Genomic DNA, 15,048 nt, shown 5'->3' with positions numbered 1-15,048 from the left:
ATTATCAGTAAAGATAAAAAATGAATACTTACACAACTGCTCCGATCACCATCGGTAAAGACAGAAACCGGTTCCTACGAAACATCGTGCAAAAGAACGATAGAAGTCGCCGTCGCTTAAGCTGATCTTCCGGTCAGCCGCCGTTCGCGACGAATCTTTATAAGTAAGGGTTTCCAGATTTGAGTTTATGGAAATGCCAACTACTTATATTATGGGCTTGGCCCAACATTTTAGCCCATCAAAGAGCCTTCTTTCTTTTGTCAACGCCCTTTACTTTCAGACGAGGGAAAAAGAGAAGAGACGGGGACCAAAATACATAATTGTTTTTTTCTTTTTCAAGTTTTTCTCCATTTTATAAAAAAACTTGTGATCTGATTTTGACCACTTTCCAAAAATCTATACATGACTTTATAGTATTTGTACTTTGAAATTCTCTAAAACAATTATGTATTACAAAAGTTTTAACTTCAACATATGTTTTGAGAAAACAAGTTCTTTTTTAAAGTTGAGTAATTCATGGCTGAATAAATTGTGTCTATGTCTATGTCTATGTCATTGATCTGGGGAGTTAATGCGAAGTTCATAGTTATATTTTTAACATCCACACATAATCCCAGAGCATATATGTCTCTATTTTACATTTATAGATGCAGCTATGTCATTATATAGCTGGTGGTATGCGTTTATTATCTTTATAAATGCGTGTGTGTGTGTGTGAGGTATGAGAAACTGGTGCTATCACCTATGAGGGGATTTAATTTTCGCAAAAAAAAAAAAAAAAAAAGTCAGCTTCTTTAATTAAGACTGAAAACAAAATAGGAATAAAATGACCTATGAGATGAGACTAATTTGCTTGTGTGGTCTGCAAGACGACTCTTAAACTAATTATCGAATCTTTTGTTATGATTTATGAACGAAGAAACAAAAAAACTTAGTTCAATATAACTGATTTACTTTTTACGCATGACAAAGATACAATCAAGTGTATATATGTGATGTAATTTCATTAAGAACGTATAAATTGCAATAGTAAGAAGATAGATATGTATATGGATATATATGGACTGATCATTATTATAATCCAAACAATATGTTCAGAAGCAAAGTAATCATATTTAAGGACTGTGGTTTTGAGTGTAGATGTAATCAGTGTGAGCAACTAAAGTTCTTCGTATCAAGACGCACTCTTCTTCTCCAACACCTTCACAGTTTTCCTCTCCTTGTTCTAATTTCTGCTCATAACATAAAAATATACGCACGTGACGAAAATGTTAGTCTCGATAATGTTTTTCTATCTTGATAATTATATAAAATATTGAGCTGAAAGCCTGAAACTCGTATCAATTCCTCAGAACTTAAAAAAAATTTCAGTTATTTTCTTAATAATTTCATTATATATACTAATTAACAACACATATATGTACACCATGCATGAGAATGAGGTTAGACCTTGAGGGAGATTTCTTCCGGATAAACGGAGGTTGGATTGAGCCTGGCTGACGCGTATGTAAGCGTGGAACAGATAAGAAGAGTCATGATGAAGAAAGTATTGAACTTAACCATTTTCTTTGTATGACTAAGTATTATACAATATTTCTTGTTATACGTACTATGAAGGAGGAGCAGGAGAGATCAAATATATATATTGATAGCGGTACTAAATTAAGATGAAGAGGAAGATATATGAGAGTTAAGCAAAGTTATATATAATTGAGGCGTATTTATAGAGAAAACATGAGATGAGATAAAAAGTTCTGCAACAACGTGAGCCATATAATCTTTTTGAGTTTGAGTAAGTGAACGTCATGAAACCATTACCATACCGAACACGCACATGTATATTATAATTTAAATTTGTGTCTAATAAAAATTAAAAGTAGACTAGAGAAATAATTTCCAATGAGAGTCTGTTTTGTAATCAGTAGTCTGTTCTTGATTGGTTATAACTTATAAGTAATCAGTAGTCTGTTTTTGTGAAATTGATCAATATGGGGGAGTACTCACCTATATTTTTACCTTATTTTCTATTTACATGAATATATCCTGGTCATATAATAAACTTTATCCTAATGTTGAAAAGAAGTTGGTGGCGTATGTACCTGTATACTGAGAATCACCCAATATTCTCACGTGAAGTTAACTGCAAGAAGTTTGGTTTTAATTTACATATTTTCTTGTGGTACATTTTTCTCTCTTTTTGTTGAATTTATCTGGTTAAGTGAATATAAGTGGGGATTCTATGTCTCTTTTTATACTGTTTACTAATTTGTCGTTATGTTTAATTTATGGTTTTATGTATCTATATTGTGAAGTGTGAATGGTCCTAAGCTTTATATATGCGGCTTGTGGCATACCTTGTAATCAAAGTTATAATAAGAGCAAAGAGACAGATAAACTACTGCTTGTGTTTTGACGTTTGCATCCATGTATATTTTTACATTGTGAAATAATTTTGATATGTAGTACGAATGATCGAAATCGATCATCAGCTACAGTTATCTGAAATCATGTTCACTTTTCTAAGAAAATGGTTGATACAAATAATTAAGAAGCGTCCATCATAATGAAAATAACACTTCCCCGCATGCGGCATGCCACAACACATTCTTCAAAACAAAACAAAACAAAACAAAAAAAGTCTGGTCAATAAAAGAGGGAAAAAGGGTTCCGCAAGCAAGATTCGTTTCAAACATAAACATGTAGATTATGTAGTTCTATCCACACACGTACGGGCACCATCATATATGGTTATAAGCCTTATTCAGTTCCTTTCAGTTGACTTTTGTTTTTGTAATGTTGTTTGTTAAGATCAAGAGATTTCATTATCAGACAATATCAGTGGACTATATATTATAGGCTTCCGATCCATCAAACATGGGCCTATCTTCTGGGCTTTTTTTCTATTCTTCTTTTCAAATTCTTGTTATCTTTCCCTGTAATGTACTCACGAGCATATACACTACTGGTCTAACCGTCGAAGGCGAGTCAATAAGCTAAGGGTCTAATTTAGTTGTTAACTTTTTAATTTGTAAGTTTGTGACCATTTCAAATAATAATAAGTATTAATTTTGATTACTTAATAGTTAATAGCAGTGAAAAGATATATATTGTACATATTTTTAAGTTTATGACTTTTTTTTTTTTTTTTTGATCAAAGATTTTTAAATTTATGACTATGTGCACATGAAGATGCCTATAAAGTAGAAAAACTTCTGTCATGCTTTTTTTTTTCTGAAAATTTTGCAGTTTACGGGTACGTAGGGCAGCTTTGAACGCGATCTTTGCCCTTAAGAAAACTACCTTCAATAATATTCTTCTTTTTTTATTCAAAGAAAATTTTGGTTTGTTATTCCAAAATCACGCCTTTAGTTAGTTATAATATATATAGTTGATTTTTTTTTAATCAAAAGTCGTAATACCTTATAATAATAACGTAAAATATGTACCAATGTACCATAATTAACAAATCCACTATATATATACTGTGATCTCACGGACCGGTTTCAAAGTATATATGAACGGAAACATATAATTTTCATGCTTCATGCATGTTACATATTTTTTTTCATTCTGCTGGACTAAAGATTAAAACATGTTAAATTTTTATTTTCTTTTGATTTATCTATATAGAAGTCAAGAACCAATATATATCGTCCGTCAAAAACTTTTAAAAGTGATAAAATAAACTTTAGGTAATTATTAATGCATAAAGTAGGAACAAACCACATGGCTGTCAATTTCTAAAGAAGTAATTGAATTGGGCTATGAATAGAAAAAAGAAAGCGAGCGATAATATAGATTAGCAGCTCAACATCAATTTAATAAGGAACTAATTAAGTTAATATATGGTTTTCAAATTTCAACTACAACTCCGCACATTAACCACTATGAACACAATTTTGGAATCGTTCATTCCCTTCTATATCAAATCAAATTATTCGGCTAACCATATATTTTTCCTTCAGTTAAGTTAAAGATGACAAACAAAATTTAAATCTTCGGTATTTTTCAATTCAATGTTTTATTGGCATTTAAACAATCTAGAAGATAAAAATGTATTTCCACTATGAAAAAGCTGTTATCTAAACCAAAAGCAAAACTTGTTTTATCCGCTCACAAAAATCTATTATTACTGGCAGATGGGTCGATCATTTTTTTCATATTTTGTAGTGTATGTTATATATGTCAAAGCACACATCAATACGTCACTAATTGTCAAATAAATCACATAACTAACTAAGTATTTGCAACTTTACAAGGTTTTTTTTTCAGTCTTGTTTGGTCTACGACTTTTTTCAAGTATTTTGGAACCGAATATTCGGAATAAAGTATTACATACGTAATGACCGAAAATGATAAAGACCGTCGGCTCAGCTTACCTCTAATCCCATAATGACACATTTTCTTACTCTATCTCTCTTTTTATTTTATTTTCTGGAACAATGTAAAATTAAAATAAGCAAACACTGAAAACAAGAACTTTCATAAGATAATGGCGAAACTAACCTCCGGTTATGAGTCCGTCCGTCCATATAAATATCGACCTCCTACAATGCAATTCTTCCCTTTTCCCCTTCTACCCTCTCTGGCTCTCTCACTTGTAATTATTTGAGATAATAATAATTTTTTCCTTCCGGTTTTAACTTTGAGAACCATTACTATGTCTACTATTTCTCCGGTTCTTTCATCTGAACCGGTTCTTTCCAATCAAGTACCGGCTTGGGAAACTGGATTCACACTACAAGAAAACAAGCTGTTTGGGACTCCAAAAATCATCCTAAAATGGTCACAAATGCACTATATATGACTATTTTGTGACTATTTTGAATGGTCGTTAAAATTTGGTCGCAAAATTTATTGGTCCCGATATAGTCACAAAATACTGACCACTATGTGACCTCATTTTATGTCTTAAATTTGCGACTACATTAAGATCAATATGTAGTCATATATTCCTGACCCTTTTGCGACAAACTACATAAAAAAAAGTAAAAAAAAATATAAAAAATTTATACAAGAAAATGAAATTAAAAGTAGTTTTTATTTCTTTCGTAAATTCATTATATATATACAATATATCTATACAACTATATCTATAGATTGGCATCTGCCGGAGATGTGTTATTACAGCGACGGAGAACAAAACGGTGGCGGCGGCCGGAGTGCCAGAGATGCGACTGTGGAGAAATCGAGATGTATTGATGGTGAACTGGCAGAAAATTCGAAATGTAGTGGTGGTGGTAAACGGTGCGAGCAACCACCATCATCTCCGACATCGTTGACACTAGGATCTTCAGATCCACCACCTCTGACGTCGTCGTTGACAATAGGGTCTTCAGATTCAACACCTCTGAAGTCGTTGTTGACACTGATTCTTCAGATCTGTGGTTGAGACCTAAAATACAAATCAAATAAATAATTAAAACACATAGAATTTCTCCAGATCTATTCTCAGCAACGATGGGTTCAGAAACAGATTAAGAACGGAGAGAGAAAAAGAGACAAACTTGTTTCCATTGTCTACACTGACGCGGTTGCTGTATTAGATCCGACGGCCGGTACAGAAACCACGTTTAACTCTGCTCCTTTGGTATCTTCAGAGGAGAAGGCGACAAAGAGAGAAGATGAGGAAAAGAGAGAAAAACAAAAATTGATTTTCTTTAGAAAGAAAGGGGAAGACACGATGAGTAGAAGGGAAGGAGAAAAGAAGATGATTTCTGTCCGTTGGATTGACTTCATCAATGGTGGATAATAAACTAATGACAATCCTTGCCATTTAAGAATAGCCAATGAGAAATTTTCCCCTTTTTTCTTTGATAAATTTTGGTAATTTGCTTTCATTTTATGTTATAATTTAGATATTGGGGGTATGGATTTATAAAGTATTAGAATTGATTTAGATTTAAATTTTAATCTATTAGATTTCAATTAGATTTATAAAGAAAACATTTTGGCTTTTTTTAAGTGATGGATTTCTGTTTTATATATATATATATATATATATATATATATATATATATATATATATATATATATATATATATAAGAGTTACATTATTCGAGTTTTATAATTATGATTAAAATAAAAAATGACTAGCAAAAATTGGTAATAAGCATTCAAAAGCACTTATAGTCCAAACTTATTATACATATAAAATTTTAAGTTGAAGGGCCACAAAGATTTACAAATGATTTTACAACTCAGATTAGAATTCTCAATGTAATTAGCAATTACATAAAAATCACAAATATTACATAAAAATCACATGTAACACTTATACATGTTATATATGTAAGTTGCAAATATATTTTCTAAACATTGGAAATTAAAGTGTTTTGGGTATTAGAATGATTCAGTGTCTAAAATAGTTCATATCTATGTAGAAACAAATAACTTAACATATTTTTCAATTCTTTATTGTTGAATGTATAAATAAATTCGTTAGGCCTTGGTAAAAAGTAGCAAATTCCTCACAATCTCATGTGTTAGTAGCAAAGTGGTGGCAAACTAGTCGCAAATATGTGACCGTATTAGTACAATAGTCGCAAAGTGTAACTGTGACCTTATTCTATGAATCACAAACTTATACATATCAAATTTTAAGTTTAAGGGCCACAAAATTTTGCAAATGATTTTACAAGCACTCATATTAAGAATTATAACTACTATCTATGAGTGTAATAAGTAAAAACTTGATATAGTAAGTAAAGTTAGAAATTACAAAACAATCACAAACAAGATATAGAAATCACATGTAATACTTATACATGTTATGTAAGTTGCAAATATTTTTTCCTAAACATTTGAAATTATATTTCTTTTTGATATAATGATGATTCATTGTCTAGAGTGATTCATACCAATGTAGAAATAAATACATTCACAAATTTTATAATTCATTATTGTTGAATATACATAAACAATTATTAGAAGTTAGTAAAAAGAAGCAAATTCGTCACAATCTCAGGTGTTAGTAGCAATGTAATCACAAAATAGTCACAAATAATTAACAAAATAGTCTCAAAATGTGACCGTTTTGCGACACTATTTTGTGAGACAAACAAAAAAAAATTAAAGCCTCCAAAAAGGAAAAGAAAAAATATATGATTCGACAATCACTCGTAGAATTATAAAAAATATTTCTTAAATTAATGAGTAAAAAATTGATATAAAGAAAATACCTAAAGTCACAAATAAGTAGCAAATTTGGGACTACTTTTGTTACTGAAACTCCCGATCATAAAAAGCGTCTCTAATTCGTCACAATTTACGATTATTTTAGGATTTCAATGATATAGTCTTATAATAGTCTTATAATAGTCACAAATATGAGACGATTTGGAGACTACAACTGTTTGTCGTAATTTTGGGACTGTTTTGCAACCATTGTTTATGTAGTCTTCTATTAGTTATAAATTCGTCCCAAAAACGTTACAATTATTTGTGACCAAAAAAAGAGTCACAAACTGTAGTCTCAAACTGCATGTTTTCTTGTAGTGTCACTCCGTGGGACGAATCCGATATTTTCTCCATCTTCAGTTCACCGGTTAGTCCCATGGAAGTAAATCCCGGTTTAGATAAAACAAATCCAAGTCCAATTCAGAACCAACGCTATTCCAGTCCGGGTTTGAAAGATCAACAACCCTTGAAGAACCCTACTGGTTCGAACGTTGTCTCTTCGGTTAAAGACGAACGGCGAAAGAAACGAAAATTATCAAACCGAAAATCAGCTCAACGGTCGAGGATCAAGAAACAAAAACACCTAGAAGATGTGAGAAGCAAGCTTAACCAGCTCAAATTCGAGAACAGAGAACTGCATAACCGGCGCCTGTACGTTTTGTACCATTGCGAACGTGTAAAGATGGAAAACGATCGTCTACGGTTAGAACACCATGCTCTCCACGAGAAGCTCTTGAACTTACGACAAGCTTTGGCCATGCGTCAAATCCAACAGAACTCAGCGTGTGCTACGTGGTCGTGTGTTAATAGTACCGTTGTAACGGTCAACCGAAATCATTCGATGATGAGAGATCACGTAATATAAGATTATGATATGCATCGTTTTAGACCTAACGAAGAAACATATATTAAATATATACTACTAGGAGTGATCTTCTCTTTTTCTTTTGTAAATAAATGTCGAGTAGTAAATCATGTGGTATAATTTATGAGGGGAATCATTATATGTTATACAAATATTTCTCTTTTAACTAAAATTTATTTTATAAATGAAATATAACATCGATAGTTAAATAACCACATATATCACTTAATTCACCTCAGCTTTATAAAAGAACAACAAAAGTGTTATAAATTAGAAATATGTCACTAATTGTAATATGAAATTATGTAAGTGGTTCAAATTCAATTGCGTGTTGCTATCCGGATCAAATACCAAACTATGTGATCTTTTGTCAATTTTGATTGGTTTTTTTTTTATATAGTTTTTAACACGTCCAAAACAATGCACGCATAATATCTTGTCTTAATTTTTAATCCTGGATATCGATTTTGAATGTTTAGTTAGGATATTTAATTAATATTACAATATCAAATTTGTCATATAGCAATTTTTAAAATAGTTTGAGCCTTTGAGACAGCGTCGCCATCCCTATCCTATAAGCTTTATTAAAGCTTTGAGTGCAATGCATATGTTTCATTTTTACTAGCCATAGCGATTCACATGCTTTATTATGCGCAATGTATACGAATTTTATTTTTTGCTAGAAGGCTTAATGTATACAAATGTTAACATGTGGATTGTTTTCTTTATTTCCTTACAAAGTTAGGAGATCAAAGATAGCGATGGTTTGTGACTTCATCGGCCATGTCTTGATTAATTAGGCGCTATCTTTGAAATCTGAACTCATCGTCATGTATTTAAGCTACATGCATGTTAAAAAAATAAAAAAAATCTGCATACTTTTTTTGTTCTGGTATACAAAAGTTTCTTCTAAAATTTTACATATACTTTCAGATTTCATATGATAAATCTTTGTATACTCATTAAACCAGTTTTTTTTTTTTTTTTTTTTTTTTTTGCATGGACGTTTGATTTACCTTGCCACAAAGTGCTGATAAGAGTTCGTATTAGTAGACTTCAACAAAACATTTGTCGTGCAAGCATTTATTTGATGAATTTTAAAATAGTGAATATATATGCCTGTTATGCTGAAATGAAAGAGTGAACTGTAGCCACACCACACAGCATCACTTCAACGTGTTCTATTCTTAGTATCGGTTCAATGGATTAATAGCTTATGTGTGGTTGATTGCATATATACAATGCCGGTCAGGTGAAATCGGAAGCCCAATAAAGAAAAAAAAATAGGATTTTTTCTTTTTTAAAAATAATAAAATACTAAAAGCTGATATTTGTTTTGTTAACTATATGAGGTTGTCAAAAAAATTTATGTATTAACTTCTAAAATTTTGGGATTTTTTGTTAATTATGGAGACTTTTTCTGATTTAAAACCTATTTTATTAATTATAGGATATTTTTAAATTATGAGGTCTTTTAACTAATTTTGGAATTTTTTGGGAGTCTATTATTGGACATTTTTCAAATTAGGAGGCCTTTTTACAAAATTAGGAGGTTTTGAGGCTTTATTAGTTTTTTAAAAAATCTCCAAAATGAGTTTCGAAATTTTGAGACCCAATACAAATGTTTCATTAGAATTGGTGATGGGCCGAGCCTGCATATATATATAACAAATGCTAATAAGAATTATTTTAATATGGATCATCAAATCAAGACAAGTGTTTGATAATATAAGATGTAAGAGAAAAGACACAAAGATTACAAAGATGTCTTAAATTCGTTAAAAAAAAGAAGCAAAAGATTACTTTCTACAAGAAACCTAATATATATCTCTCTTTCTTTCCCGTTTAGTACATTAATTCAAAGTTGGATAAATACTACGTAATTATGTAACTGAATACAAAGTCGTGTTAGGTCAGAGACCATATGTTAGTTTATAATTTATAGTAAGAAAAATAGTTTTATACCTCTTAAAAATTATCTTTAGCAAATTTGAAAGCTGCTTTTCCTAATATTTTGCTTGAAGTCATGCTGCAAATCGTGTATATACCGTTTTAATACAATTAGGTGTCTCCTGCACCTGCACGTAACCAATATAAAAACCTAACTTTCTACAAACAATTTTGCTTCACGAGAAGTCATGCTGCAAATCGTGTATATACTTTAGTTTATTTTCACCTAAATATGAACCAATAATGATATACAGTATATGGTTTTAATTTTAATAATTTATATGGTCCTGTGCAGAAACCCATCTTGCACATGTTCTATACTTTTGCTTACAACATCTTCATTCCATTCAATCAAAGTGTCTCTTTTATTCTAGAGTTCCTTGGTGAAAAAGAAAAATCATGACAAAGACTAGAGAAGAAAAAATTAGCGTGAGCGAATCCATAGTACAACACTGAACTTACGAAGGCCCATAAATGCAGGCCTATTTATGTACAAGTTCATACAATTATAAGCCCATGATTGGCCCAATGAAACCCTAGCTCACATTGGGTAAATATATATATATAGTAGACACTAATCACTTCTGTGTAAAACACTCACCCAGCCATACATAACATAACTCTACGCCTCCTTCAGAAATATTTTTCTTTCAGTTCGTCCCTATATATATATATATTTTTTTGGTTTTGTGATTTGATTTTGTCAAAATTTTGATCGGAGAAGAGAAGAGAGCGGTGATTATAAACAATAAGAATTAAAAATTCTGATCTGCTCGGTTTCTGGGCATGATAGACTCATTATACACCCATAGAATATGAGCTCTCTTCTCTAATATCTATTTTTTGTTTTTTTTTCCAAATTTTTTTTATCAGTTTAGTTTTAGGTTTGTTGTTAGCTGTACCTATAAAGGCGAGTTTTGGTTTGTTTTTCCAATAGACAATCTTAATAAAATAGAAACAACTACCGTAAATACAGAACTAGGCAACTTATGGGAATAAGTGGAAGATTTATGAACTTACCTTAGACAAGAAGACATGTCTCGTGGGTTTGGCTAATGATCCATTGCAGATGGAAGAAGTGAAGCGGCTCACGAGTCGGTTCATCTGATTCCATCGTAATGGCAAGTCAATAACATATAAGAATTTGGAATTTTCAGTAAGTGAGGGCCTAACTCACTCCCTTGCAATGGACTTTGAAGGACATTTGTCAAAATTGTTTACTGGTCCACCGTCCATATGCCTCATTTAGTCATGTGTGTTATTGACAAGACTATGATTACTTACTCGATTAAGTCTGGAAGTTGTGATTCAGATTTAATATGATGGCATAAAACTTAATACTCAAACCTGAACTTTAGTGTCCCTGAAGTCACGAAATAAGTTCCTTTGGTAAAATAGTTTGGAACAAGTTCCTGCATTTGACGTAACATTGCTATCTTTAAACTATGAGAAAAGATGGAAGTGACGTAACATTGCTATCTTTAAAGATGGAGTTCCTATCATTCTATGTATCATTCCAATTTTATCGGTTGTGTGGGAGAGGCAAAATCTGGTCTTAATCTAGTAAGTATAATGGAGTCAAGGATTCATCATTTTCATTTTCCGTATGATACTTTTGATTTGTCCACAAAAAAAGCCCATTAAAAGCACACCGACTTAAATCAGATATAAGCCCATAAAGGTCCAATCAAACCCTAACTGTAATTTCGCCGACACATATATATATAATAAACTGCCAAATAGAAGACACCACTATTTATTTCGCATTCTCTCTCCCTCGAGTCCACCACTCTGCTGCATCAGAAAAGGCAAAGTAACCCACAACTTCATCTTCTCAATGTCTATTTCTTGTAAATTTTTAATTTCGTTTCATCATCTTCCACATACCTGTTTATTAATCTCTTAGATATCCAAACTTTTTTTTTTTTTTTTAAATTATTGAGGCGGTGATGACAACAACATTTCTCGATGCTGAAACTTACTTGAGAGACCTAAAAAAACTCTTGTAATTGTTTCATGATGCTTCTTTTTGTGCGTGTCTGAGCCTATAAATACTAAATTGTGAATTCGGTTTTGTTTTAAGATTCTTTTTTTCTGATTGTTCATTGATGATTGATTATCATATAGATCCTAATTTATGCTTACAAATTTTGTATTTCAATTTCTAATTAAAGTTTTGCTTTGTTTTGTTCAGACGGCTTCACACAATCGAAGCCCATGGAAGAAGCAGATCAGTTATGTTTAGCTGCTAAATCCGGCGACTTGATAAAGGTCCAAACTTTAATAAACTCCGGAGCCGACGTTACGCATTTTGACAACGAAGGTCTGACTCCGTTAATGCACGCCGCTAAAATCGGAAACGCAGAGATAGTAACGGCGTTACTCGAATCCGGAGCTCCGTGGAACGCTTTAACTCCATCGAGTCTCTCAGCAGGAGACTTCGCCATGGAAGAAGGACACCAAGAAGCCTTCGATCTTCTTCTCAAAACGGGGATCCAATCAGAGCTTATCTTAGGAACAATCGCAAGAAACCAAACCAAGAACGAGTACTCTAACCAAGAGTATCTTCAAGATCGAGTTAGTTTCAGTGAAGACAAGATCATGGATAGTGAAAGCAAAGGTGTGATGATGGCTTGGGAAAAACCATTAATGGAAGCTCACGCTAAAGCGATTTGTATCAACGGTGGTCACATTCTTAACGTTGGTTTCGGTATGGGACTTGTCGATACTGCGATACAACAGTATGGTCCGAGTAAGCACACGATCATCGAAGCTCATCCTGAGGTGTATAAGCGTATGATTGAATCTGGCTGGGAAGAGAAAGAGAATGTGAAGATTGTTTTTGGAAGGTGGCAAGATGTTCTTGATAAGCTTGATGATCGTTTTGATGGGATCTTTTTTGATACTTATGGAGAGTATTATGAAGATTTGAGAGAGTTTCATCAGAATCTTCCCAAGTTGTTGAAGCCCGAGGGTGTTTATTCGTATTTCAATGGGTTTTGTGGGAGTAATGCGTTTTTTCATGTTGTATATTGCAATTTGGTGACTTTGGAGATTGAGAATTTAGGGTTTAGCACTCAGTTGATTCCATTGCCGGTTAAGGATTGCCTTGGGGATGAAGTTTGGGAAGGTGTCAAGCAAAAGTATTGGCAGCTTGATACTTATTATCTCCCTGTTTGTCAGTTTAGTGAGTGAACAAATTTAGCAAACTTGTGATATTGTTGTACTTTTTTTTTTTACTCATTAAAGCTAGATTTTTGGTTTGTTTATTACTGATAAGTTTGTGAGGTTAGTTGTCACTGAATCGAAGTGGAATCTGTGTCAGACTCATTCTTATTGACGATCCTATAATTTATGGTGTTGTGTACATCTACAAAATTTCGGACATGTTTGCCAACCTACATTTATTGACAACCATATGTTGAACCCACCAAAGATAATGTAACTCAAACCAAAGATAATGTACCTCTGTTTTGACTATATAGCGTGGGGAGTATCTTGTTTAGCAGATTATTTGTGAATCAATGCTATTTTTTGGGTTCAGAACCTAACATACACCCAAAAAGATAAGAAGAAGAGTAATATGATCATCCCATACATCCAGAAACTTCCGAAGTTGTTGAATCTTTAACATTAACATACATCCAAAAAGATAAGAACAGTAATAAGATCCAAGAGCACGGACTAGCTCTGTTACAAATATCTCAAAAAAACCAAAGTCCAAACTAAAACATAAGGATAGGCTTAACGTTTTCTACATGGTCTAAAAAGGTGAGGACTCTGTGACCCTGAAGCGCTTCCATTCCTCGTATTGCAGCTATTCTCATCGTTTGTTTCTCGATATTGAAGTAGAAGACGTAGAAATGCACAGTTTGATAGCACGGCGACAACATAATCTCGTTTGAAGGGGTCAATCCAACAAATTTACAAGTAGCAGTTCCAACAATATCCTGCCACCAAGAGGGCAACAAGTAGGTATGCTTAATACATTCCTGCTTTTCCACATCTTGTAGAACCCACAACTCAATGCTTTTACTTCTTCCATCAACAACCCAATCCTTTTCAGAAACAAGTGAAGCTAATTTACCATTGTAGTTGATCAGAACTCCGTCATGCGCGGCTTCAATGAAATCTTCCATGGCTGTAATAAACCTAAACTTCTCGGAGCTAACATCAAAGCAAACGATTACGTACTTCCATGAAGAGGAATCGGTAGCTGGATAATACAAAACACCATTGATGCATATCTCAGACAACCTAGGAATATAATGAGGCTTGGAACATTCAATCTTTCTCCAAGACAATTCTCCAGTTCCTAGAGTTAGAACTAGATGCTCATCAATTGGATAAGACAACAATACCTTGAACTGTTTCTCAATCGGTTCATACACGAAAAAGCTTGTAACAAGAAGCCCACTCCACGCCGTCGGTTTGGGCAAGTTTAAGCACTGTCCCGTGCTAGGACTACATATCACTCTCACCGTTTCATTCGTTTCCGTAACGAATCGCTCAAGACATACCAAGCCATTGATAGGACGAGAGACGAGAGAAGAAGAGGAGAAACTCGCAAGAGAACCGGCGGACGAGTTCTCATCCGGATTTTGAAGTTGTGGTGACGAGAAGAAGCAGAGCTTACCATCTTTTTCGCAGGTGAACAAGAGCTGCGGGCGATGCACAGATCTGGCCAAGAACAACTCCGCGAAATCCTGACGGCTGATCACGGAGCACCAAAGCTTCGACACGCAACGACAAGCCGCTAGAGATTTCGCCGGCAGTCTCAAGAGTATCTCGAAAACAAGTTCAATTGGGATCTGGGCTGTGTTTTCTTCTACTCCATTCGGCGAGATCTTCGTTCGCTTACTGCGCCGAGATATTGTTAGACGATCCTCCTTGACAACTCTCCGCCGTGGACTCATGGCGGATCACACACCGTTGGAGAGAGAACGGACGACGAACAATTTGGGGGGGAAAGTGAGAAAATCGAAAACATTTGCAGTTTTCGTATTTTGTTTTAATGGACTTGGATTTTTGAATTGGGCCTTAAATATAAAGA

At 33.2% G+C, this 15,048-nt stretch overlaps 4 protein-coding genes, 1 long non-coding RNA gene, 1 other non-coding gene and 1 pseudogene across 9 annotated transcripts; 4 read left to right on the top strand and 3 right to left on the bottom strand.

The window, feature by feature from the left end:
- Window positions 1-931: 931 nt before the first annotated feature.
- LOC104762776 (phytosulfokines 5) lies at window positions 932-1,698 on the bottom strand. The gene is made up of 2 exons (XM_010486139.3): window positions 1,450-1,698; window positions 932-1,232 (listed from the first exon to the last, which is right to left on the bottom strand). Exons 1-2 carry the CDS (start codon window positions 1,561-1,563, stop codon window positions 1,116-1,118), a joined length of 231 nt encoding a protein of 76 aa, XP_010484441.1. The 5' UTR covers window positions 1,564-1,698; the 3' UTR covers window positions 932-1,115.
- A 2,881-nt stretch (window positions 1,699-4,579) lies between these two features.
- Window positions 4,580-8,174, top strand: LOC104762775 (uncharacterized). Its single transcript, XM_087498177.1, has 2 exons — window positions 4,580-4,755; window positions 7,499-8,174. Exons 1-2 carry the CDS (start codon window positions 4,661-4,663, stop codon window positions 8,043-8,045), a joined length of 642 nt encoding a protein of 213 aa, XP_087354303.1. The 5' UTR covers window positions 4,580-4,660; the 3' UTR covers window positions 8,046-8,174.
- On the bottom strand, window positions 5,023-5,655 carry LOC147923176 (uncharacterized). The gene is made up of 2 exons (XR_015588496.1): window positions 5,508-5,655; window positions 5,023-5,395 (listed from the first exon to the last, which is right to left on the bottom strand). It is a non-coding gene; the product is annotated as an uncharacterized LOC147923176 (long non-coding RNA).
- A 2,547-nt stretch (window positions 8,175-10,721) lies between the features above and the next one.
- Window positions 10,722-10,820, top strand: LOC147923175 (small nucleolar RNA snoR8a; annotated as a pseudogene).
- A 923-nt stretch (window positions 10,821-11,743) lies between these two features.
- On the top strand, window positions 11,744-13,267 carry LOC104762774 (protein arginine N-methyltransferase 2). Of its 4 annotated transcripts, none has more exons than XM_010486136.3 (2): window positions 11,744-12,026; window positions 12,190-13,267. In XM_010486136.3, the coding sequence occupies exon 2, from the start codon at window positions 12,213-12,215 to the stop codon at window positions 13,188-13,190; it is 978 nt and encodes a 325-aa protein (XP_010484438.1). In that variant the 5' UTR covers window positions 11,744-12,026; window positions 12,190-12,212; the 3' UTR covers window positions 13,191-13,267. The 4 variants fall into 4 exon arrangements, with proteins under 4 accessions (XP_010484438.1, XP_010484437.1, XP_010484436.1 ...); XM_010486135.3 differs by having other exon boundaries at window positions 11,750-11,808; XM_010486134.2 differs by having other exon boundaries at window positions 11,755-11,803.
- Window positions 11,937-12,043, top strand: LOC147923174 (small nucleolar RNA snoR126). Its single transcript, XR_015589956.1, has one exon. It is a non-coding gene; the product is annotated as a small nucleolar RNA snoR126 (small nucleolar RNA).
- Window positions 13,268-13,665: 398 nt separating the features above from the next.
- LOC104763674 (F-box and associated interaction domains-containing protein) lies at window positions 13,666-14,938 on the bottom strand. The gene has a single exon (XM_010487018.2). It carries the CDS (start codon window positions 14,909-14,911, stop codon window positions 13,721-13,723), a length of 1,191 nt encoding a protein of 396 aa, XP_010485320.1. The 5' UTR covers window positions 14,912-14,938; the 3' UTR covers window positions 13,666-13,720.
- Window positions 14,939-15,048: the final 110 nt, after the last annotated feature.

The sequence above is a fragment of the Camelina sativa genome, chromosome 18, assembly GCF_030686135.1.
Source record: "Camelina sativa cultivar CO46 ecotype springtype chromosome 18, ASM3068613v1".
Classification (NCBI taxonomy): Eukaryota; Viridiplantae; Streptophyta; class Magnoliopsida; order Brassicales; family Brassicaceae; genus Camelina; species Camelina sativa.
This window is presented reverse-complemented; position numbering and strand designations above follow the sequence as displayed.

Coding starts and splice junctions, on each gene's coding strand:
- LOC104762776 (XM_010486139.3), bottom strand. CDS start 1,563: ATGGTTAAGTTCAATACTTTCTTCATCATGACTCTTCTTATCTGTTCC. Junction 1,233..1,449: donor CGGAAGAAATCTCCCTCAAG/GTCTAACCTCAT, acceptor TGTTATGAGCAG/AAATTAGAACAAGGAGAGGA.
- LOC104762775 (XM_087498177.1), top strand. CDS start 4,661: ATGTCTACTATTTCTCCGGTTCTTTCATCTGAACCGGTTCTTTCCAAT. Junction 4,756..7,498: donor ACACTACAAGAAAACAAGCT/GTTTGGGACTCC, acceptor GTTTTCTTGTAG/TGTCACTCCGTGGGACGAAT.
- LOC104762774 (XM_010486136.3), top strand. CDS start 12,213: ATGGAAGAAGCAGATCAGTTATGTTTAGCTGCTAAATCCGGCGACTTG.
- LOC104763674 (XM_010487018.2), bottom strand. CDS start 14,911: ATGAGTCCACGGCGGAGAGTTGTCAAGGAGGATCGTCTAACAATATCT.